This window comes from Diplotaxodon limnothrissa, linkage group LG5, assembly GCF_057381915.1.
Source record: "Diplotaxodon limnothrissa isolate DT_005_m linkage group LG5, D_limnothrissa_male_GT1.1, whole genome shotgun sequence".
NCBI lineage: Eukaryota > Metazoa > Chordata > Actinopteri > Cichliformes > Cichlidae > Diplotaxodon > Diplotaxodon limnothrissa.
In genome coordinates this window covers 27318787-27343667 of record NC_140600.1, presented here as the reverse complement: position 1 = coordinate 27343667, position 24881 = coordinate 27318787, and the positions used below count along the sequence as shown (strand labels likewise).

General features: G+C 37.7%; 3 protein-coding genes across 4 annotated transcripts; all 3 read right to left on the bottom strand.

Annotated features, from left to right (window-relative positions):
• Positions 1-1423: 1423 nt before the first annotated feature.
• c1qb (complement component 1, q subcomponent, B chain) lies at positions 1424-5538 on the bottom strand. Its single transcript, XM_085354447.1, has 5 exons — positions 5453-5538; positions 4858-5023; positions 4394-4610; positions 2713-2833; positions 1424-1888 (listed from the first exon to the last, which is right to left on the bottom strand). The coding sequence occupies exons 1-5, from the start codon at positions 5453-5455 to the stop codon at positions 1679-1681; spliced, it is 717 nt and encodes a 238-aa protein (XP_085210573.1). The 5' UTR covers positions 5456-5538; the 3' UTR covers positions 1424-1678.
• A 3602-nt stretch (positions 5539-9140) lies between these two features.
• Positions 9141-14027, bottom strand: LOC146632514 (complement C1q subcomponent subunit C-like). The gene is made up of 7 exons (XM_085354446.1): positions 13939-14027; positions 13027-13144; positions 12868-12930; positions 12218-12371; positions 11232-11372; positions 9881-10007; positions 9141-9777 (listed from the first exon to the last, which is right to left on the bottom strand). Exons 2-7 carry the CDS (start codon positions 13130-13132, stop codon positions 9643-9645), a joined length of 726 nt encoding a protein of 241 aa, XP_085210572.1. The 5' UTR covers positions 13133-13144; positions 13939-14027; the 3' UTR covers positions 9141-9642.
• Positions 14028-18373: 4346 nt separating this feature from the next.
• LOC146632513 (complement C1q tumor necrosis factor-related protein 4-like) lies at positions 18374-24497 on the bottom strand. 2 transcript variants are annotated; one of them, XM_085354444.1, is made up of 8 exons: positions 24450-24497; positions 21844-21894; positions 21030-21234; positions 20245-20418; positions 19776-19855; positions 19220-19336; positions 18965-19054; positions 18374-18778 (listed from the first exon to the last, which is right to left on the bottom strand). In XM_085354444.1, exons 3-8 carry the CDS (start codon positions 21214-21216, stop codon positions 18626-18628), a joined length of 801 nt encoding a protein of 266 aa, XP_085210570.1. In that variant the 5' UTR covers positions 21217-21234; positions 21844-21894; positions 24450-24497; the 3' UTR covers positions 18374-18625. The 2 variants fall into 2 exon arrangements, with proteins under 2 accessions (XP_085210570.1, XP_085210569.1); XM_085354443.1 differs by lacking the exon at positions 24450-24497 and having other exon boundaries at positions 21844-21907.
• Between the last annotated feature and the right edge of the window lie 384 nt (positions 24498-24881).

The following is a 24881-nucleotide window of genomic DNA, read 5'->3' as shown; positions in this document are numbered from 1 at the left end:
CAGTAAGAGTCATGTTTTTTGACTTTTCCAGTGCATTCAATACCATCAGGCCGACCTTCCATAGTGATAAGCTGATAGTGATGCAGGTAGATGCCTCTCTGACAGGAAGACCAAGATATGCGTCTTCAGCATTGTGTGTCTGACAAAAAGGGCCTGTATTTGTATAGCGCTTTACTAGTCCCTAAGGACCCCAAAGTGCTTTACACATCCAGTCATCCACCCATTCACACGGTAATCAGCAACCTCTTTCCCCTCTACACCTCAGACTTAAGCCACCGCACAGAGACCAGCCATCTTCATGTTTTCTGATGATTCTGTGGTGGTTGGATGCATCAGTGACGGTGATGAGACAAAGTACCAGGCTGTGGTTCTCTTTTGTCATGTGGTGCAGCTCAATATGACAAAGACCAAAGAACTGATTGTGGACTTTAGGAGGACCAGGAAACCTGTGACCCCTGTTTCAATCCAGGGGGTCGATACGGACATTGTGGAGGACCATACATACCTTTAAGTTTACATTGATAATAAACTGGACTGAGTTAAAAAATACCACTGCACCTTAAGGTAGGAGAGGCGGATGTTATCCAAGATAAGGACAATGCTGCACAATACCTCCCACCCACTCCATGACGTGTTGGCCAGTCACAGGAACATGTTCAGTGAGAGACTGAGATTACCCAAACGCACCACTGAACGACACAGTTAATCATTCCTGCTTGTGGCCATCTCCCTGTACAAGTCCTTAATCTAATGCACAGTACACATTGCAATAGTTACATCCTGTGCACATCCTCTACAGTGAGAATAACAAATGACAAGTTTTACAGCTCAGAGTAAAATGTAAATCATACATATTAAATCTCTGTGATGTTCTGGATATGTATAATTTAGTAATTTGTATATATTAGAGCTATTTCTTATATTTTGTATAATTGTAATATATTGTATTATTCAATTTAGTTCAGTGCGTTACTGTTCTTATTGTCTTGAAGCCACTGTAACCATATAATTTCCTTAAGGATTAATAAAGTGTTCTGATTTTGATTCTGATACATTTAACAAAATTCATTCTGTTTTAAGATGTGTCACAGCGGACATGAAAAACATTTGCATTTGAGTGTTTACATTTGACCACAAGAGGGAAGAATTTGCTAGTCATGTAAACCTGTAAAATATCTGATAATAGTAAAACATCATGAAAGTAACATTTAGTAATTTTATGAGTAAAGAAAGTTAAACTTTGAGGGCATGTGAAAGAAGAGCTTAAAATTAAATGTGTTCATAGACTTAAACTTATAATTAAACAAAAGAACTAAAGAAGCTTAAAACACATTATTGTAATATTTCCATATCAGTTAATGTGGAAGCAGTAAACACTGGACCTTTAACAAAACACTACAGACACAGTGAAGTAAAACTGGGGAATTGTTTACTGTGTTTCCGTAATGCATGCATGAGTAAAACATGATTTGTGGTTAGTGTAATGGGATGAATTCTGCAACACAGAGCTAACCTTTACAAATGTGGGTAGTCTTTGCTCTGTTAAAGAAGACACAAACACAAACACACAAGACACAAAAAAAAAAAAAAAAAAAAAAAAAAGAAGACACAAACATCATTTAGTTCCTTTAACTGTCCCAGAAGGTTTGTAATTTATTAAACTGTGGAGACTGCAGATTTAGGAGGTTGGGAAGATCTGGAAGCCAGTGAATATGGTGCTGGCGCTGGCCTGGCCTGTCAGGATGGTGTTTGTCTTGACTGTCTTCAGTGAGACCACGTCGCCAACTTCCAGCTCCAGAACTGCCGTGCCAGAGACGACCAGAAACCCATTATACTGGTCACACAATTCCATGTCACTTACACCATTTTTCTCCAACTTCAGGCACACCTAGAGGATCACAAGTCACACACAGAATTTTATTTATTATAAGATTGTAAACAAGCATTCCTTATATAAGAATTATTTCAAGAGGTGTGACTGCATTTTACATAAACTTTACAAAAGTTGTTTTTGTAAGAATCTAAATAATACAAAAACAAACAAAATTGTAAATAATAGAAATCATGGAAATCATTGCAACTTTATATTCTAAAAGATTTGTGTATTTTACATTTATTTTCCAACATAATGAGGAAATACAAAAATATAAAAGACAAGGATTGGCTTAAAGACTGGCAGAAATAAAGTAATGGAGAAAAAAAAATCATTTTTTTACAGGCTTTTTCCAAAAGGTTTAACAATCATTGCTAATAATGATTTTTACAATCAAACAATCAAACCTATCAAAATGTATGAAATTTGATCACTGGAGTTGTTGTAGTTTCCCCTCCCTGATAATGCATATTAATTTATAGTTTTCTGAATATTTCCCAATTTGGAATCAAAATCCAGAATGAAGTATTTTTTTGTTAATGTAGAAATATTTAATTTCAAGTAAGAATTCAAGAGATATTTAAATATATATATAAAATCTTTGATATCAATGTTCTCATTGTGGATACTGTTCCCTTTTACTATCAGGTGGAATTATTATGAGGCTTTTAATATTCATACTTTAAGTTGTAAGTACTGAGCTTGAAAGTTGAGTAGGAAACATGACAGCAGTTTAATCTATACAATATTGGAACACTAAAAAGGAGAAGGACAAACACGAACTTGGCAGAAACAGAAAATACAGAGTAGTTTTACAAGAATAAATTATTCATACTCACCTTATACTTTCCTGAGATGTGGTAACTGAAGAAATATATGCCTCTGTTGGTGCAGATGTACGTTGTATCATTTGTCAGTCTTTCTCCTCGAAACGGTTCATTCTCTTCAGCCAAAATTGGTCTGTGGGAGATTTACAGATCAACAACGATAGTTTGTTTTTCTGTTTTTTTAAGTTTTGAGTTGTGCTAGTTCTTACAAAACAAAGAGCTGTGGTTATTTTTTATTCATAGCAATGTGTGTATTAGAGATGTGCAAAGCAGCCGGTATTTGTATCTGTACTTGTATTTGTTGAGGAGGGAAAAGTATTTGTATTTGTATTCGAGTAATATTTTTTAAAAATGGGTAAAAATCCAGTTTTTTTGCGTTGCACTTTTAACAAACATTATAGTGTAAGTATTCTTTAATTATATCCATTATAATAATTATGGATATGCAATATTAGTTGATGTTTTCCCATAAATCCAGCAATGAACATGTAACAAGGAACGTCATTGAACGTCATTGCCAGATGGCTCAGCAGCAGCAACATTCTTCTATTCGGTTCCCCAAATCCATGTGGGGAGTTTCAGCTAAGTTAATGAGTGACAACTACACAAGCATTGTTTTAACCTTGTTTTAACCTTTTTAACCGAACGTTAACGTTACTCTGTCAACAGCCTATTGTCTAAATTACTGAGCTAACAGAGCTATGTAAAGACAAAGGAACACCAGAGCACCCAACTGCAGACGTCAATGATGCAGCGCAATGGCATAATCTCCCGATCTTCGCAAAAGTTATAAACTGGAACCCAGTTCAGGTACAAAAATATCAATTCAGCAAACATTGTGAAGCAGTTCACTCTTTTTTCGAGCCTTTTCTGTTGCTGTGTGGAGCAGTGCGTGTCAGTCACCTCTTTCACATGTCACTCACTCATCTAGTCATGTTCTGCGGTCTCATAAGGAAACTCAGGTTTTTAATAGATAATAATATAATTTAATATAATAAAGTTTTTCTTATTCCCGAACACAAATATTTTTTTTAAATATTTGTTCAAAATAAATATTTGTAAAAAACACGTTATTTGTGCCTTTCCGAATACCATATTCGGGTTCGGCTCCCCCTCCAGTGTGTATTACTCTAATTAAAACCACATTTTAATAGAGTAACATCTTGTTGGGTTGAAAAAGTTTAAAAAAACACTATTTGAAACAATAACCACCTCAGGATGATGTTTAATGAGGTCATAAATCGAAGGAGCTGAGTGTCGTTTTTCTATTAATCAGATTTTTTGGACCAGTCACCCCCTGTTGGCCAGTAGAAAGAATGCAAGTTTAAGCAGTGGCTGCATTTTTCAGACCTGGAAGCTATTGCCATCTTTCATATACAGTCTATGGTTCAACTAAGATTACACAGTGTTGATGAATCTGTTACTTACTGTTCATGTTTTTAAACAAAAATCTAAAACTTGTTATGTGTGGAGACTTTACTATATGCCGCTATTTTAGTCAGTGTTTTTTAAATAGAATAACTAAGTTAATCAGGTGCTCAGTGGTCACTTTATCTGTCATCCAATCAAACAGTTTTTCCCTTTTTGTTTCCTTACCACTAGCTTTGGGTAGTTTCTATATTTACCTAGCAATTCTGAAATAAAATATCACTCTTTTTTCATTCTGAAGATTCAAAACTTTCAGCACACTGACCCATTGAAGATGATGGGAGTATCTACTACTGATGATGTCGTAGATTTCAAGGAGAAATAGGATTGTTGTTGGCCAAAGGGGCTTCCCTTCGGCCCGCGTAGACCTGGTAACCCCCTACTGCCTGGTTGGCCTGGGTCCCCTTTCAGTCCAGGTCGCCCTGGAGGACCAATTGGACCAGGTTCTCCTTTCTGACCCCTGATGGTATGATCTGCCTCACCTGCTCATGCAAATAAACAGTTATTACACAGCATAAAAATATCAGTGGAAATTGAAACTGAAGTACAAGATAATCAGTTATCTTTTGGCCAGCTTGGCAAATGCACCAATGAAGTGTTTTTAAATCTGTTAATGAAGAAGTCCTCTGACTAAATAGATGTTTTAGTAATAGGAACGAAAACCTGCACTCCATATAGTGTACAGTTAATATTGAGTATTTATTCTCTTCATGTGCAGTCTGCGCTCACCGGGGTCTCCCTTCTCTCCTTTAGCACCATCATTGCCGTTGGGCCCATGAGTGCCTGGTATCCCAGGAATCCCAGAGATTCCCCCATTGCAGGACTGCATGTCAGCTGGGGTGATGTGAACCAGAAACAGCAACACTGCAGTACTGCAGCTCAGCCACTGGAGGGCCTGATCACACAGATATGAGTTACCTTTCAAAAAAATAGACCCTCATATAAAAAAACAAATAAACCAAAACATAAAAATAAAATAAAATAAAGCTTTCAGAAGAATTTCCATCTAAGTGGAGTGACAAGCTACAAACTGAAGATATAACTTTTTAAAGATTGTATTGAATCCTTACAAAAATAATAAATTAAAATACAAAAAATACAGGAAAATGTTTAGGATAAGTACATTTGAGTCTTTAAAAAGAAATCTGTAAAAGACAAGAACTCTAAAACAGTTAACTACACTTAAAAAGTGAAAGATAATTGACACCATTGAATCCAACATGAACAACCATTCAGCAAGAAATGTGAGGAAACCCAACACTTCTGTACAAGTCTGTACAGTTTTGTCTGGCTAGCTTTTTAGTATCTGTAAAAATCATCTCACCATTTGCAGGTAATAAAGTGTTTCCTGCTGCAGCGGAGCGATAAGCTGATGGGGAGCGGAGATGAAGACTTTTCGTTGTGCTTCACTGTGACTGCCACAGCTCAATCGGGCGAAAAAAGAGGAAGTGAAACTTAAGAGAGCAAGAAGAAAAACTATTGGTGTCACTATTAATCCTTTCTGTGGTACAACACTAATTCTTCACTCTGTAGGGACTTACAGGGACAAATCCAATCTGTGGCCCCCCTATTGGGTTTTGAAGATACTGCAGCAGGTCTTTAATAGGCCGTTTAGGTTACCAGAGAAATATGGTCTGGTCTGATTATTTGGGCTTTCTCTTTATTGCTGTAGGCTCTTAACCTTGCAATGAAAATTGCCTTGAGATGATGATGTTGTTGTGATTTGGTGGTGTGTGAAAAAAAGTGAATAGAATAGCTGGGGTACCTGGAGAGAACCCATGCAGAAATGGGGGAGCATGCAAACTACACTGGAGTCCACAGACCTCAAGATTAAAACCTACGACTGTCTTCCTGTGAAGTAAAATTACTAACCACTGCATCTCTAGATATACTTATTCAAAATGAAACACCCAATAATCACAAAAAATGAATGAAATAAATGTTACATCTAATTTGACATTGGTTATGAACAATACCAAGGAGGAAGCGCTGAAGTGTTAAACTGAGCAGAGATTTATTGTTTTTGCATCATGAACATCCAGAAATGATTTGCCTTTCAACTATATATATGATTGTACATACTCTTAACTGCATGTTTGGAAATGCTACACTGATTTTACAGTTTAAAAAAAAAAGATTGTGAGGCCCTGTCTCTGCTACATCTAAAAATATAACGTAAGTTATTCAGTTTTATTTTTTATTCAACACTGGTTTAAGACTATTTTTTTTTATCTTGGAGGAATATAAACCAACATCATCACATCAGATATCATTTTACAACCCATGTGAAACTGATTGGATCCATGAAGCAAAAATACATTTTTATAGGGAAATAACTGTTTTTTTTGTTTTTTGTTTTTAAAGAGGTGGCAACTTTAAAGCTGAAATACATGATACAAAACATTTTGGCCCCTTCTTCATAACAACTGGGGGTGGGGGAAAATTTCTTAGAACTCATCCACCAGGATAACTCAGTTTGGATGATGTTTATTGACAAATGTCCTGACAAAGACAGCTGTAGTTGATCAGTGTCTTTGTGTTTTTATGTTTTTAAGTCCAAATTTAATCAATAAAGAACTTTTGAATTAAATGGCTCAAATATATATTGTTATTAAAATATTGTGAAGTGAAAATATAGCAAAACAAAATGGAAATTACATCCATCAGTCTCATTTACATTCTACCAGTAATTTCCAGCATGTTATATATTTCAATTTATCTACTTTTTCCTGTTTGTTCTGTTCTCATTTGATTCTTTATGATTATTGCATTTAGTCAGTTTTACCCAAGAAAGTAATTTTTTTCTGAAACCTTCTAAGGAAGTGAAACTGTTTCAGATAAGGTCAGAGAAGTCTCCACCAAATGAAGAATTGATGATGAAGCATCACTGAGGGCATCTGATTAAAAAAATCTTTCCTCTAAATTAACATTTTGTTCTGTTTTTCTATCAACTTCTTTTTTATTGTCAGAAAAACACAGTGTTTCCAGGCAGTGTGCGGCTGAACTCCTAACCTCATTCTGGATGTTGGTATCTGTTCCACAAAATATTTGATTTGCTCCACATTATGTAGCTGGTGTTTATTTTTAATAATGGCATCCTGTTAATTTGCTAGTTTGGCATTTTCTCTTCTCATATCCTCTTTTCATTTCTTGCATTTTAGATCGCAGCAGCAAATCATCCACGAAGTGGTAGGATGTAATCACAGAGCAGTGTCAGCAGATGCTGAGACATGTAGTGTCCAGGTCGCCAACTCCATTGCTAAAGACCTTGAAACTTCAGTTGGCCTTGAGATTAGCTCCATTCCCTGAAGCACAGAGAAGTTCATGAAATTAGTTTCCATGACCAGCAGTTCCAGGCAAGTCTTACCTCACCAAGAGTAATGCAAAACACCAGATGCAGTGGTGTAAAGTACACCTCTACTGGAGTCTAGAGCAGTGACGATGTATTTTTTGGAGTGGCGAATCACGCTTCTCCGTCTGGTAATCCGATGGACGAGTCTGGGTTTGGCAGTTGCCAGGAGACCTTTTCTGCATTGTGCCACGTTTGGTGGAGGGGGGGATTATGGTGTGAGCATGTTTTTCCCAGAGGCGCTACAGTGCTCAGCCCCTTAGCTCCAGTGAAAAGAACTCATGTTGCTTCAACATACATATCAGCATACTACATTTTGGACAATTTCATGCTCCCAGCTTTGCGGGAACAGTTTGAGGATGATCCCGTCCTGTTCCAACGTAACTGCACATAAGTGCATATAGTTAGGCCCATAAAGGCATTGATGAGCAGGTCTGGTGTGGAAGAAATTAACTGGCCTACACTGAATCCTGACCTTAACCTGATTGAACACCTTTAGGATGAATTAGAGCGGAGACTATCAGGCCTTCTCATCCAACATCAGTCTAACCTCACGAATGCACTTCTGGAAGAATGATCAATAATTCCATAAAAACAGCTGTAAACTTGGAAAGCCTTCCCAGAAGATCTGAAGCTGTTATAGGTGCAAAAGCTCAGATGACGTCATATTAGACCCAGCTGATTAAAAATGGGATTTCACTGACATTCATATGTGTGTGAAGGCAGACGAGTGAATGCTTTTGACAATGTAATGTATGTGTGCACTCATGGTCACTAACTATGGTGCGATAAGTCATTCATAGCTGGATGTAAACAAACACCTCCACATTCATTCACTTCATACTGGGGAAACTAAGTTCCTGACTGTCTTCCTTTCATCAGCAACCGAAGCAAATCCCCTATTTCTGCTCTGGTCATGCAGTTGAGAGTGTGGAGGATAGATATTGTTACCTTAATGCACCACAATCATCTAAACCTATTCCACAGGTTTTATTGAACATCACATAGTACCTGTCATCATCCTGGGTCTCCAACTCAGTATTTTAAGTTTTTTTTTGTATTTGGTTTTTTGTGTTTAAGTTTGTTTTTTGGTAATATTAGTATGTTGTTGTTTTCCCAGGTCATGTATCATATCCTCTGTTTGTCATCTGTTCATATCCTAGTTTGTTCTCTTTTTGTGATCCATTTCTGTATCTCCAGTCATGTCCCTGTGTCTCGCTGGTCTCCCTGTGTTCTGCTTTGTTTGTTCTGTCAACTGGCCACTACGTCTTCTCGTGTGCGTTCACTTTTACTTCCTCTGTCTCATTGGTTAGATTCTGTCCAGTTGTTTTCCCAGGTGTGTCCACTCTGCCCTAATCCCCTCCTGTGTCTGTCTCCCTCTATTCTTTGTCGTATTCTCCCTCATGATGTATGTAGTCTCTGACAATCAATTTTACTGCTAGTTTGTTCAAATGCGACTTTCTTTTACTGATTTTGTTCTCTTTGCTGTGTGTGTGTGTGTGTGTGTGTGTGTGTGTGTGTGTGTGTGTGTGTGTGTGTGTGTGTGTGTGTGTGTGTGTGATCATTGAAAGTGTGGTCATTTTTGAAGTGAACAGAAAAGGAAAATATATAATAAATGGAGACATTAATTCAAAGAATCACAACAACACAAAGGCTTGGTTGATGCTCAGCTCTTTATTTAGTTTGTTTGTTTAAACTATGTGACAGCGAGGCACGGAGCTGATGGGACATTCTGTGCTTAAATGTGAACTCGAGATAATGATGGAAATTAGAAAAATCAAACTGTGTTTGGAAATGCATTTAAAAATCACACCCATTAATATCAACTGAGTCTGCAGAAAGTCTGAGTATGAAACCAACTTTATTAAACTGAACAAGAGAAACTTCAAATTTTAGACAGAACCATCGACAGTCAGTTACAGACACAAAGATCTTCTCCATTTGAAGTGTCAGCTTTTCAACTGATAGGAACTCAGAGCTGATTCAGCAGAAAGAGAATAAAATGGTGCATGTTGGCCGCTGAATAAAAATGAAAATGAAAAATAAACATTCTGTGCCTTTTACAAAGGTAAATGATCATTGTGAAGAAACAGTAAGAAAATGTTTTCATGTTGTTTCAGTCATTCAGCTGTCAAACTGTTTTCTGTTTCCTGACCTGGGGGTGGTCAGTGAGAGTGAAGCAAGAAGCCAGAGAAGATGCTGTATCCGTTTCGTGTCCCTCTCATCGCTCTGTAGTCTTTAGTCTCCAACCAAACCTCTTGATCTTTTGACACGTACACCGCCAGGCCACCAGAAGTCACCTAGGATCAGCGGAGTTCAAAAATTAAATGGAGGATATATCTATTTCAGAGGTTAATACACTCTGACCCAATAATAGGAATTGTTATCGTCTGATGCTTGTACCTGTTTCCCTCCCTGCCGATGATCGCAGAACGATGCCAGCAGCATGTTGTCACGCTTCAGCAACACACACAGTTTTTCATCTAACGAGGCATGGTACACAAAGTAGTACGTTCCTGGGACCCGACACCTACATGCGACACAACAACACAATGAAGATGATTCTATACAAGTGGATTTGTTTCTTATGTCTTATGTCATATTGGGCAGAATTACTTTGTTCAAAACAGCGGAGTTATCAAAATGTTATTCACAGTTAACTCTGGAATATTTGGTAACAAGGAAATTTCAGGACTGGACTTCCACCGGTGGTATGCCCTCAGTTCAGTGATGTGGATGGATGAGTGATTTTTTTTTTTGCAATGTAGTGTGTCTCAGCAACTACAAGGTGAGACCATAAAGTTTCAAGCCTTTTGACGCCTGTTTCAATTCAGTTCCTTTGCTTCTGCACATTTGGACAGCTTTCTAGAGCAATCAGTAGAAGACCCAATCTAACCTCAAAGCCTTTGTTGTTAAACTCTTAACCTCCTCTGGTAATTCTTTGTTTTTACATTCATCAGGTCCCAATATGCCCCAAATATCAAAGAGAAATTAAAAATGCATGCCATGGAAGAGCTGGGGTCTTAGGAGGTTAAGATTTTTGGCAAGAGGAAGTCACAGAGTGCTAAATCTGGGGAATCGAGTGGATGGGAAAGACGCAAAGACTGGATGCAAAGACTCTTGGTGTAACTCATGAAGCAAGAAGAACGTGGAGCTTGATGATTGGAATTAACTGTGCATGAGTGTTTTGATGTATGCAGGTTTATACACCGCTCTGCTTTTAATCATTACTTATTATTAATCTCTGGCTGTCTTCCACATTTTGTCTTTTGTCCTGTTTTCCTCCCCTCACCCCAAACTGGTCATAGCAGATGCGTGCCCCTGCCTGAGCCTTGTTTTGCTGAGAGCCTCTTCCTGTTAAAAGGGAGTTTTTCCTTCACTCTGTCGCCAAGTGCAAGTTTTTTCTCTGTATTACTTTATGGTTTTTAACTTACAATATAAAGTACCTTGAGGCAACAGTTTTTGTGATTCGGTGCTATTTAAATAAAATAGCAGACATGCTCATGTGCAGTCCTCCAAAATCATAATTATGATGGTGTGGTAGTGTTGTCTCTGATTGTTATAGTATGAGTGCTTGAACTCTATGATCATTGTGAAATGTATTATTATGAAAGTTTGAGCAGGAATCATTGTTGCCATCACGTTTCACTGCCGAATGAGTCTTTACAATTTTAAAACTAACATTAATCATTCAACATTAAAGTGGCAAACACACCTACAGTGATCGGTCTGGCCTGAAAGAAAAATGTCTCACCTGAAGCGTCCTGTGTTTATGTTGTAGTCATCGTTGATGTTGGTGATTGCATCTGTGAACTTAATGACGCTGGCTTTATCTGGGTATTGGTTTGTCGCTCTGGCCACACTGAAGGCCGCCTGCTGCTGGACTACAACAGCCCTGCAGCAACAGAGAGTATTTTTTTAATAGAACAGGGTGCCATTTTTTTAAAGCAGCTAATTAATGCAGAACAACTGCAGTGGACTGTTTTTTTGTTTTGTTTTTAACAGTGAACATAATGCTCTCATCTTGAATCCTCCCTTTGCAATACTTGCCTTCCTATGATGCATGATTCTGCTTCTTCATTCACCTCTTTTTACTCTCATCATGTTTATACATCACTCTGCATTTAATCATTACTCATAATAATAATAATAATAATAATAATAATAATAATAATAATAATAATAATAATGTATAATTTATTGATCCCCGTGGAGAAATTATTAATCTCTGGCTGTCTTCCACACTTTCCACTTGTCCTGTCTTCCTTCCCTCCCTCACCTCCCAAATGCCACGACCCTCATTTGGCTGTCCCTCCCTGAGTCTGGAGGTTTCTTCCAGTTAAAGGGGAGTTTTTCCTTCCTACTGTTGTCAAGGGCTTACTCATAAGGGGTTGTTTGATTTTGGGGGGGACTTCGCTCCTACATTATTTTACAGTCTTAACTTAACAATATGAAGTGCCTTGAAGCAATTATTGTTTTGATTTGGAACTCTTTACACAAAATTTAATTAAAATGAATGAATGAATTAAACATAGGTTTAAAAAATAAACTCATTACCAGTTATACATTTCATATAGTTAAATCAAGGAATGGCCTTTTTTGTTTCATATAATTAATGTAGCACACATAAAGCTGGAGAAGCATTTAACCTGCTTTAGGTCTCAAGCAGTTGTCTCATTTGGCCAGGGTATAATCCAGCTTTGACAGTTTACTGAGTAAACTGTTGAACTGTTTACCTACCCTTGTTCTCCTGGTTCTCCCGGAGGTCCGGCAGTTCCTGGGGTACCTGGCTTCCCAGACTCCCCAATCTGACCTCTTTTACCAGGGGGCCCCTCTGGCCCGAGCTCCCCTTTCTCTCCTTTCTGAGGCCCAAGACCACCTTGCAACTTTGTTCCTAAAGAAACAAGTTCGAAGCATTAGTACATTAATGTAATTACTTTCCTCGGTGATCAGTAACGTAAGGGATTACAATCTGACATTTAGTTGAATTAATCCAGGAGCCGTAAGTCTGACCAGCACTTAAACAGAAGTCATTTTGGTTTCAGCAGACAGACTTTTGCAGATGATTATATCACGTGCAAGTCCCAATAATTCCAATGTTCAGATGTATGAATCTGTGCATTCATAGCTCTGCTGCTAACATTAGCCACAGGGATTGCTTCCAGAGCCATCTATGGTCATCTATGGTTGCAGTGGAATCGTTTTGGTGATGAAGGCTTCTAAGTGAGTGATAAGACCCAGCAATATATGTGTGGCAGGCCTAAGAAGCGCTGGCTGAATGACCTAAATACAGCGCTTTGTTTGTTCTCTCCTTTTGTAGAGGATACATTGGTGACAAAATGATTTTTCCCTTATCATAACCTGCTTTTACACAGTTATGTTCTAGATACCTGGATCTCCTTTCTCTCCTTTTTGTCCATCACGACCATCTCTTCCAGGAAGCCCAGGAATACCTGAAGATGGTCAGAAAGTTCTAATGAAACTCAAAAAACCAATAGAGAACAAAAACACATCAGTCTCAACAATCATGTGCACAAAAATGCACTCGCCTGGCATTCCGGGCATCCCTGTAGCTGGACAGGTCTCCATAGCGATTAGCCCGGATATTGCCAATGAGAGCAGGGCTCCAACAGTGAGGAAACAATGGTGGAGCATGATGGATAAATCCTGAGAGGGAGGAGAAGTGATGGAAAAAGATGAGAAGCAAACAAATAATGGAGCAAAAGAAGAGAAAAATGATGTTTTTTTTATTAGTAATGTCTTAACTTATATTGGTAGATAGACTGTAGTGATGAGGAAGGGTTTTTCTATAAAATGAAGAAATGAATATTTTGCAAGTATCTTTATGGCTCCACATTATTGTACTGACATCATAATCAATCAAACCCTCTTTGATTCCTTAAGCTATTTTAAAAGAACTGTGATTTTATGTTTGGTCAGATCTCTCTTGAAAATACATTTTTAGTGTGAGTTACATTTTTCACCTGGATAAGTACCCAAAATGTAACAGTATCTTTGCTTCTACCTTGTGATAGATGTACTCTTTCTGGCTTAAAATAGCTTAATATTGTTCATGAGAAAAATGTTAGTCATATTTTTCACAGATTATAGGCCAATAAGTCATTTATAACAAGTCATGTATCGCTCTAGGCACATGGATAAGGAGAATGGATTAGGAAAGGAAAGCAAAGACAAAGAGGAATGAAAGGAGAGGAGGAAACAAGGACAACATCAAGGAGAAAAACAAGCGCTGAAATAGCAACAAGTGCAAAATTATTTGTCAGAAACAGAAAGGTTTTTTTAAATCAGTTATTGAATTTAAATTCCTCTGTTAATGCACGGGACACACAAACATAATAAACAAACGGGAAACAGGAGACCCTTTCAATGAACGCTTCAGAGTAACAAACAGATCAATCAGTAGCTGAACAGATAATTCATCATAAATGTAGAAACCTCACCTGAGAGAAAAGACGGGAGAATAAAACCAACCACGATGAGTTAAACGCAAACTGAAGAGACGCTCGGAGTCGTGTTACAGTCGCACAAGGAAACCAAAGTCAAAAGCAAAGATTCAGCAACTTTACGTCACTGATTATTTTCTATGCTGAGCAAATGAAGTTCTGCATTTCTGGGTTTTACTGACAGCTGGAAGCACAAGAAAGAAAGAGAGAACAGAGAAGCAAATCCTAAACTAGAAAGTTAGCAAAGTTACCAGAACCTAAAAAAAGGCTCCAGTTTTCTTCTTTTAATCTTTCCAAAAGATTTCTGAACATTTCAGATGTTTGCAGTTGTCAGGTGAGGTCTTGGTGATGCATAAGGAAATGGGTGGTTTTGTCATTGTCAAGAAATCCAATTAAATAAACAAAATTAACCACACCATTGTCTATTCATCATCAAACTGAACAAACTGAACTAATATTCCCTACACCTTTTTTCCTTAACTCATTTCAACTCAATTTCCTTTCCACGATTCTAAAATATTACACCACATAGACTCAATGAAATAATCACAACCTCTAATCTATTGATTCTTTTTTCTGGACATGAATTTTACTGGGGATTTTTTTTTACCATTTTGCTAATCAAGATTTTCTGTCCTTACGGTCTTTTATATATTAATCCCTCTCTATATACACAAGCTTAATATTTTCCACTTTAAAGGTCAAAACATTTGGAGACTGGCATGTGCCAAAGACTCAAATTCAATATGTTGTTATTTGAATTATCATTGGCTTCTACATTGCTTTCTGAGGGATTTTGTCATTGTTGCTGCTGTTTAAATGAGTTTGGATTCCTCCATCAGCTCACACAGAATCACTGTGGATGTGGTGAAAGGTTGTGCTGCATGCCATGGCATGCCACCTATAAGGCATGAACCCTTTCTCGTGTGTTTTAGCTCTGTGGACACAAAATATCACATTGCATCATACAAAAATATCTGCATTAAAATGATATTTAATCTACATTTTGTATCATTGTTGATGTCTTGGTTTTTTGGGGTTTGTTTTAATGTAACTGGTTGTTGTAACACAGTTTCTCAGACTTCTGGGATAAATAAAGACTTTTATATTCATAACATGGATCGGGTGAGGATATAAGAACTATGCTAAATTTAAGCATTACAAAATACCTCAATTTAGGAAAAGATTAAGGTTTAAGTTAGATTTGGAACAGCTCTGATTTTGTATCCCTGTTTATGGTTGCCATGGTGATGCATTTTGCCTGGAATAACTACCTGCTGCATTACTCATAATGTTGTGCTTACTGTTTTGCCCTCAGACCAAGCTCTTCGTTTTTCAGTGTAATTTAAATTACAAGCAATGTGATCAGTTTAGTTACTTTTTTAAATAAACAAACTGACATTGTATTGTCTGTGTTACTTTTTATTTTGCTACTTGCTAATGAAGTGTATTTAAACCTACAGCTGTGTTAGTCCACATTATGGTCAGCTAGCGTGATGGCAGACAGGACGGCCTTCACATTTTGGAAGTATTTGTATTATTTAGTTCCGGGGTGATAGTCTGTCACATTCTGCTTTACATTCTGTAACCTAAATAAAGCTGCTGCTGCTGCTGGTGAGGTCCATGGTGGAAGAGACTCTGAGGAAACTGAACCTGCTGCTGGTTATGGGGTGAAGTAGGTTTTACTATGAAAGGAAGTCATGACAATGAGAGGTAAGCGCACAGTAGGTTCAAATCATATAAAAAGTATTTGATGATAAATAAAGTATTTGTAATCTCATCATCTCATCAAGCTAAATACAAAGAGATGTTTATTTCGGTATAAAGTATTGTTTTAGTTTCACCCAGTTTCGGGATACTTAGGCACCAGACATACATACTTGAGATTTGGTTCAAACTGCTCACAAAGTTAATGCCAAATGAAACATTTTAACCCATGGTCCTAAAAACTGACTCTTGGGGTCCTGACCAAGCGTGACTGATTCTTTACAAAGGTCACCTAATCATGAATGTTATTCGTTTGTGAACCACCACAGTGAAACTGGTATAAAAAGTGGGATTATGAAAGTACAAGATTCTGAAACGTTTCTGACTCATGACAGAATCTGAAGAACAGATTTGAGCAATTCAACCAAATGTACACACAAACAGAAGTTAGAGGTCTGCTGAGATACAAAAGTTTACCAAAAGAAGAAGTGCGAACAACAGAACATGTTTCACTTCCCTCACCACCTTAGGAGGGGCTCACATGAAATATTCCTGTTTGATAAATTAGACAGCTAAAGGGTGATGGGCAGTAAAAGCTGTTTGTGCATGGGCAGAAATAAAATTAAAAAAAAAGAGGCAAGGCAAGGCAAGTTTATTTATATACCACAATTCAACAACAAGGTGATTCAAAGTGCTTTACAGAGACATTAAAGAACAAAAACAAATAAAAAGCATGATTTAAAATTGATTAAAAAAACAGTAGGTAAAATCAGAACAGTAGATAAAATCAGTAGTTAAAATGTTAGTTTTGAAATTTAAGCTTAACAGTGTGGATTTGGTGCTTTATTCAAATGCAGCTGAGAACAGGTGAGTCTTCAACCTGGATTTAAATAAACTGAGTGTTTCAACTGATCTGAGGCTTTCTGGGAGTTCGTTCCAGATATAAGGAGCATAAAAGCTGAATGCAGCTTCTCCGTGTCTGGTTCTGACTCTGGGAACTGAGAAAAAACCGGATCCAGGTGACCTGAGGGATCTGGAAGGTTCATACTGGGTTAGGAGGTCACTGATGTATTTTGGTCCTAAACCATTCAGAGCTTTATAGACCAGCATCAGAACTTTAAAGTCTATCCTCTGACGGACAGGCAGCCAGTGTAAAGACCTCAGAGCTGGACTGATGTGGTCCACTTTTTTGGTCTTAGTGAGGACTCGAGCAGCAGAGTTCTGAATGAGCTGTAGTTGCCTGAGTGAAATATAGGTAGACCTGTAAAGATGCTGTTACAGTAATCAAGCCTACTAAAGATGAATGCATGGACTAGTTTTTCCAGGTCCTGTTGAGACATCAGATCTTTTATCCTTGATATATTCTTGAGGTGACAGGAAGCTGATTTTGTTATTGTCTTAATGTGTTTTTCTAAGTTTAGGTCTGCATCCATCACTACACCCAAATTTCTCGCCTGGATTGTGGTTTTTAGGTGTATAGATTGAAGTTCTCTGGTGACCTGTAATCGTTTTTCTTTGGCACCAAAGACTATTACCTCAGTTTTGTTTTTGTTTAGCTGGAGAAAAAGAGAGAGAGAGAGAGAGAGAGATAGGAGGAGTTTCATCTCTACACAGAGAGTTCAGACTCAGGGGGTAAAATTTTAGCATCACTCCATCTCATCACTTGCACCTGGATAGGACAAATCACACCACTCATTTTGGGGAATTTGATGTGGTGTGATTTGTCCTTACATTGACCTCTATTAAAACACTGATGATGTTTAATATGAGCAGCCATATTAACAGTATACACATATATGAATATATATACTGTAATGTTCACATATGTTCTCAAGAACCGGACGCTTTGATCTCAGTTTGTCTGTTTACTCAGTAACACAGGCAAATGGGCCGTTAACTCCGGGGAGAGTGCTCCGGTACAACCCACTCTCTTCAGCCCGGACAGTCACAACAACAACAGTGTGCAGAGATAGCCAACCTGTCACTGTAAAATAACCTTTAACCATCGTTAGAATATTTTTTTAAAAATAGGCTACCCCAAAGATTTAATTTTTTATGTTTTTCGTTGAAAACTTTGCAGCCAGTCACAAAATCTATTCCATACATTTTGGACTTTTAACTGTATTTTCACAAGTTTTACAGTTTTTCCAGGCACTCCACTGAGTCTTCCACTACTGCAACAAAGCATAAAACACTGTTATCTAAAACTACAACTGTTTTACAGCAGTGGATTTTTGAAACTATTCCTGAATGTTCTTGAGATGACCTGCAGACGACATCTTCTTCAGTGAGAAATAATGGGCTTGGTGCTGACTGATATATTACAATCTATATCTGTGAGTACTGGAATCCAAAGAGCATGTATTTGGAAAAAAAACAAAAACCTTTAAAAGCATCAATCTTTAACTCTAGCCTTGTCTGTTGCATTGCATGATGTACATTGTTTAGTAGTTAACCTAGCATGTGAAAGCTCTCTGGTTCAGTATCAGGAGGAGATACAAATCACTGGGAGGTTTGTATCTCAAACACGCTGTGGCGACCCCTCCCATTTGAAATAGGTTTTTTTGGGGCTCTCTAGCCTTGATCCTGAGGAGGTTTTATATCTTCTGTATTTTTACTTTACTGGATGCTAAAGATGAATACAATTTAATTTATCAAATTGTATGAAAGTACATTTCTCATTGATTTAATATCAGCAGACACAATCACAGTGAATAATAGCCTTCAATTTTATTTAGTCAGTGCTAATAATCAAAATTTACATGAGTCTGACATGAGTAGACACAAAATTACCTGCTTACATGTTCACATGAAATTGTGTTCTTTAGATGATAATGCATGTTAATGCTGTGATGCTGCTTTTAAAACAACAACTGAAATATGAGATTTTTAGATATTAAACTGACAAAGTGATGCAGTCTGGTGTTTGAGCACAGACTCCATTGTGAAGTTAAATTTCTGAGCGTACAGCTGAACTCTATGCTGGACTTGGGAAGAGCAGGAAGCCGTTGAAGATGATCTTTTTTTCCTGGTTCTCCCTGGTATCAGTAGGTGCCTGGTTTTCCCTAAAGGACTCAAGCCAGACCTTCTGTCCAACTGCGAGCTGTAAAACCACACCACCTGACAGCACCTGAAAGGCAACACAGCCGATCAAGTCGAGGCTTCGTGACAAAATGCTGCAGTTAGTGTAAAGAATAACCCAAGGCAATATACAGGGATATTATTAGAGGAGGATTTCTTTTAGACAAACAGATATTTGTGTGGTTGTTTGATCAAATGTTTTCCCTCCATGTTTCTCACTGGACCTGAAACCAACCTGCTCAGATTGCCTGTTTGACCTGTTATTATCACAGAATCCCAGGGTTCTTCTTGGTCCATCATAGACTATTTGCAGGCACATGCTGACCTAAAAACACACAACACACAAATGTTGGGAAGAAATATGGATAAGCTTATAAAGCTTTCACTGCATTTAACACACAATGTGCCTGTCAAGATGATAGCATAAGCCACACTAATGTGCACAATATGTATGATTTATTTTACAGTGGAACAGACAGGAGCAAGTTACCTTGGCCACAGAGTGGAAGTTGAAGTAATAGGTACCCTGTACTCTGCAGGTGAAGACACCTGTGCGTGTGTCAAGATCACCATTTGTGTTGACCACAACTTTTTGGTAGGTTATTTTCTGATACACAAACACACACACAAAGAGGAAAACAATAACCTTGTAACTAAAAACTGTAAGAGAAAAACGAGAGGCTGTTGTTTATGAAGCAGTATTAGGGCCGCATTAAAAAAAGAAAAAAATATTGATTATTTGATTTCAAAGTCAAAATTTTGAGATTGAGGTCAAAAAGTGGCAGTTGTTTGGCTTCAAACGAAAAAAATGTAATCGTCACATTTGGACCTTGTTCTTAAAAGAGTATTTTGTGTCAGGACTCTGTGTCCACACAAACTGTGACTTGATAAAACTGAAAATATCTGCATGGGTAAATATTGCTGAAGGGAGGTGACAAACTCGTGTGTGTGACATTAAGAGGGACTCATGTCCAGATATTAAGACTAAGAATATGAGAAATGAAACATCTGAGGGAGTGAAAGGTGTGATGGGCATCAGACTGAACCTGGTTGAAGGCAGGATAATTTCTGTCGGTTCTGATCACTGAGAAGGCCGAACGGGACTCCTGCTGAGAGGTGTGTCTTGCTAAGAGAACACACACACACACATACACACAAGTATGAATGATGCATTTAATGTGTAATTTATAAGGTAGAACTCATGGCTATGTTATGAGACTGGACACTCAATGCTGGTGGTCACTCGATATTCTGATGTTACACTATGTGTGCTTATGAGTAACATGTGAATGTCACAAATTATGCACAAGATGCTGGATAACTGTTTGACTACATATGCTAGCTTAAACGTACCAGTAAAGAAAAAAAACTCTCATTTCCACGTTGCCTTGCTTTATTATCCATTGTGTAACTTATTGTGTACTCAATATGAGTTCAGCATTATGTTTGCTGTGTTTTAAAAGATATACTCTGTATGTTAGCATATGGCGAGGTCAGAAATGATCTCTTCGTTACCTTGGGACAACCTGCCGTCTGGGCCAGGAGGACCTGGGGGGCCATCCTCACCCTCTTTCCCCAAATCTCCGCGGAAACCTTTTGGGCCCTGGGGTCCTTGCGTGCCCCGATTTCCCGACTCTCCTTTCTGCCTCAGTAGGCTGGCTGTATCCACTGGACCTTGAATCATCACAGCTACAAATAGAAAATGAATTATTCCACATCAGTCTTTGAGTTTTATACCAGTTGAGGGGTGACAAAAGCACCTGTGAAGACTTTGTTTCTTATTTATACATCCAGCAATTACAGAGTAACAATGTCACTCATTATCAGTGGAGCACGTCTGACTCTTTAGTGTAGTGGTTCTGTAACACACGGAGCATCAAACTGTAAACTAAAATTTCAAAGCACACCAGTAAATAGAAAAACACTGCAAAAGCACACAAAACAGAACGATGTTGAATAAAAACACAACAGTAGAGAGACAATAAAGTAAAGAAAGAGCTGCAAAAGTGACAGAAACTGAAACATGTGAAGATTTGCACTGAGGTGAGCTGAAAAGAAGCGGAGGACTAACAGTGAGAGAAAGAACGATAAAGTAGAATGTGTTCTAAAAGAATAACATAATAATGCAGATAAATGATTGTTATAATTCTAATTCTGTTGTTTTTATTCAGCTTCTGTTGTTTTTATTCAACTTATGTTGTTTATTTTTTTCAACTTCTGTATTGACAGTTAAGATATAATAAGTACATAAACCAAGTGCGGTAAGCAGGTTAATGTTTGTGCATTTAGCAGGGTGTTACCTGGCTCTCCTTTCTCTCCCTTCATTCCAAGCAACCCATTTCTGCCCGGAGCGCCGTTCACTCCTCGCTCACCATCAGCTCCTTTGCAGCTCACTTGACATTGGACAGCCTCCAGAAGTATGGCCACGCCCACCAAGACCGCTAGCCCATAATTACCACCCATGGTCCAAAACACTGGATTTAACATTTGATTGCAAAGATGAATCTGGTCAAAGTCAAGAGTTACAAATAAGAAACTATGTAAGAAACAAAGTAAAGACATAAACATTCTGTCTTTTTCTACATTTATTCTGCTTCCTCAAGACACTTTATGTTTTGGACTCAGATTAGAAATGTTCACTTTTATTTCTGCAAATCCTGTAGAAACTTTATACAACAGCTATTTCCAAGCATATATTCATAAATTTCAATTGAAACAATTCAATAAACTAGAATAGAATAGAGGATAAAATGACACATCACATTGTTGTATTGTTTAAGACTAAACCGTTAATAATAATAACTGTTCATAATCCTTCGGTACATTTAATTTACTAGAAATAACAAAATTAGTGGCTGATGTAAGCTTTTAGTTTAAGGGAAAGCTGGTTTACAAACAGCTTAAATTGATTTTGTTCTTGTTCACATTAATTGTAGCTAATTTATCTTTGATTAACAATCTCAAGGACTTGAAAGTTGGTCCAGAGATGATCACACTGTGAACTTTATCTTTAAGTTATTTAACATTTCTATTATATACACTGCCCTGCTGTTGACAAACAAATATTTAACAATATTCCATGTTTTCTGTGTGTTGATGTGTTATTTTACTCACCTGTCGGGTTTTCTGATTGTTGGATCTTCAATGGAAGGACGGGATTTCCTTCTGTTGGTGAACAGACTTCTTATTAAACTGAAAAAATGAGTCAGTGGTTCATCCTGACACTTTCTGACATGCATACACACACACACACACACACACACACACACACACACACACACACACACACACACACACACACACACTGTGCAAAATAAGGAAGGAAGTAAAACTCATGATCCGACAAGAACAGTGATTAAATAAAGGTTATAGTTTCAGTTCAGCATCACAAAGATCTTTTTGACTTGTCTGCACTGTGAGATGTACAAGTCTGTTTCAGTTAAATATAAACTGTGTCATTATAAACTTAAAGACAATCTGTTACACCTGATGCTAAAAAACAAGAAAATATGGTTCATGATATGTGGTTTATTGATCACAGTTTCAAAGGTAGATAGATAGATAGATAGATAGATAGATAGATAGATAGATAGATAGATAGATAGATAGATAGATAGATAGATAGATAGATAGATAGATAGATAGATAGATAGATAGATAGATAGATAGATAGATAGATAGATAGATAGATAGATAGATAGATAGAATTCAAAATCCTGCTCCTCACATAGAAGGTCTTAAATAATCAGGCCCGATCTTATCTTAATGACCTTGTAAGATTAGGCTTTAAAAGTATGTAGTTAGGGCTGGACCAGGTGGCTTTGAATCCTCCCTTAGTTATGCTGCAATAGCCATAGGCTGCACAGGATGCACTGTTTTTGCTTTTCAGTCACCTGTCTCACTCACTATGTGTTAATAGACCTCTCTGCATTCAAATGTACTTGTTATTAATCTCTGTCTCTCTTCCACAGCATGTCTTCAATCCTGTCTTCCTTCTCTAACCCCAACCGCTCGCAGCAGATGGCCCCGCCCCTCCCTGAGCCTGGTTCTGCCGGAGGTTTCTTCCTGTTAAAAGGGAGTTTTTCCTTTCCTATGTCGCCAAAGTGCTTGCTCATAGGGGGTCATATGACTGTTGGGTTTTCTCTGTATGTATTATTGTAGCATCTACCTTACAATATAAAGCGCCTTGAGGCAACTGATGTTGTGATTTGGCGCTTTATAAACAAAAATGAATTGAATTGAAAATGTGCTCAAATATGCAAATGAAAGGAAGTCATTAGTCTTCAGTATTTGTTTAAAGTATTTCTTATATTTTGAAAGGAAAAATGAAAATGTTTAAAAAGTAACTGAGTAAAGAAGGAAAATATGAAGAACAAAACACAAAAATTCCCAAACAAGATAAACGCTGATTGGATCTATAAAAAAAGTATTTAAAAAAACCCAGATGTGTGGTGCAAAAATAACCACAGAAAACATCAGAGACACTTTTAATGTTTATTCTTAAGCATTTTGAAAAAACTTTTTTCCACACACACACCTCGATTGTATAACTAATTGTATAACATTAAAAAAGTGCAAATCAAACACCATATATGTAAACTCCCTTTTCTATATATTTTTCTATGTACTTTTTTTTCTATATAATCGGGACTAGTAAAGCGCTATACAAATACAGGCCATTTACCATTTTTCCATTTCTCAGCCAATCACATAACAGCATGACAGCAAGTCAATGCACGTAAGCGTTTTATCATGTTGACACAGGTCAAGCCCACCTTCTGAAGTTCTAGTCAAGCATAAGAATAGGGGGAGGGGGGGATGTGATTTAAGGCAGGCTGATGTCAGAAACTGCATATATGCTGGGAGTTTCCCACACAAACATTCCTGATATTTACAGAGAATGGTCCAAAAAAAGAGAAAATGTTCAGTGAGCAGGAGTAAAACTGCCTTGTTGACGTCAGATGTCAAAGGAGAATCGAGAGCAATTTGCATGATGCTGTCACGTTAATATGGACAAAACAAAGTATCAGTAAGATGTACCTATTTAAGTGTCTGTTGACTGTAATAAAATCTCAGTGACAACCAAGGCTTTAAATGAAAATGAAAAAGTCTACAGCCTCCCCATGTGGTCATTTTATGAAATGGCACCAGACAAGCAGGAAACACTGCACTTACTCTATTTAAATAAGTGTATTTAAGCCAACCCATGCTAGTTTTTCAAGCTGACTTGGTTATATTGAGCTATTTTTCAGAACATGTATGATATGTAAAAACAAGCCAGTTATGTTAAAAGTTTAGTCTTTAATTCAGCAGTGTTGTGATTTCTATTTCAGTGTTACATCTCCACAAAGTGGTCTACGGGTGTGAGTGTGGGGACCAGTAACAAATGGGTCCGGGAATGGAATGAAAAGAAAAACAGACAGAGGTGTTCTATAAAAATATAGTTTTATTACGAACAATGTAGTTTTATTACAAATAACCTTAACTTAAAGAGCCGGCAACACCGTTTTACCAATAATGCCAATGAAACAAAGGAAGCAGTTGCAACAGCAAAAGGAAAAACTACCAAACACACTTCTTACTTAACTCCTCACCATGGGGAAACACTTCCAGGGACCACAAGCCCATCTACTTACTACTCAAAGGAGCCTTTCTAAAACCTAGTAAAAAAAAACCATGTAGCACCAGAGGGGTATTAAAAAAAAAAAAAAAAAAACCACCTCCCTTGCAGGTCATCCCCAGCTTATATAGCCTCGGAGAGGTGATTGCTGACTGGGTCCTTGGTAAACAAGGCTAATAAAAAGTAGCTGTGTCCCGGGGAGAGAGAAGAGTGAGAGAGAGACAGAGGGGTGGTGCAAGAGAGGAGGAGAAAGAACACCACACCCACACAAGGACAGTTTCAGGAGGCCCTGCTAGGGCTGTAACATTCAGTTTATTAATTTGATCTCCTATAGCAGGGGTGTCGCACTCCAGGCCTCGAGGGCCGTTGTCCTGCAGGGTTTAGATCTCACCCTGGGTCAACACACCTGAATCAAATGATTAGTTCATTACCAGGCTTCTGGAGAAATTCAAGACATGCTGAGGAGGTCATTTAGCCATTTGAATCAGCTGTGTTGGATCAAGGACACATCTAAAACCTGCAGGACTCCGGC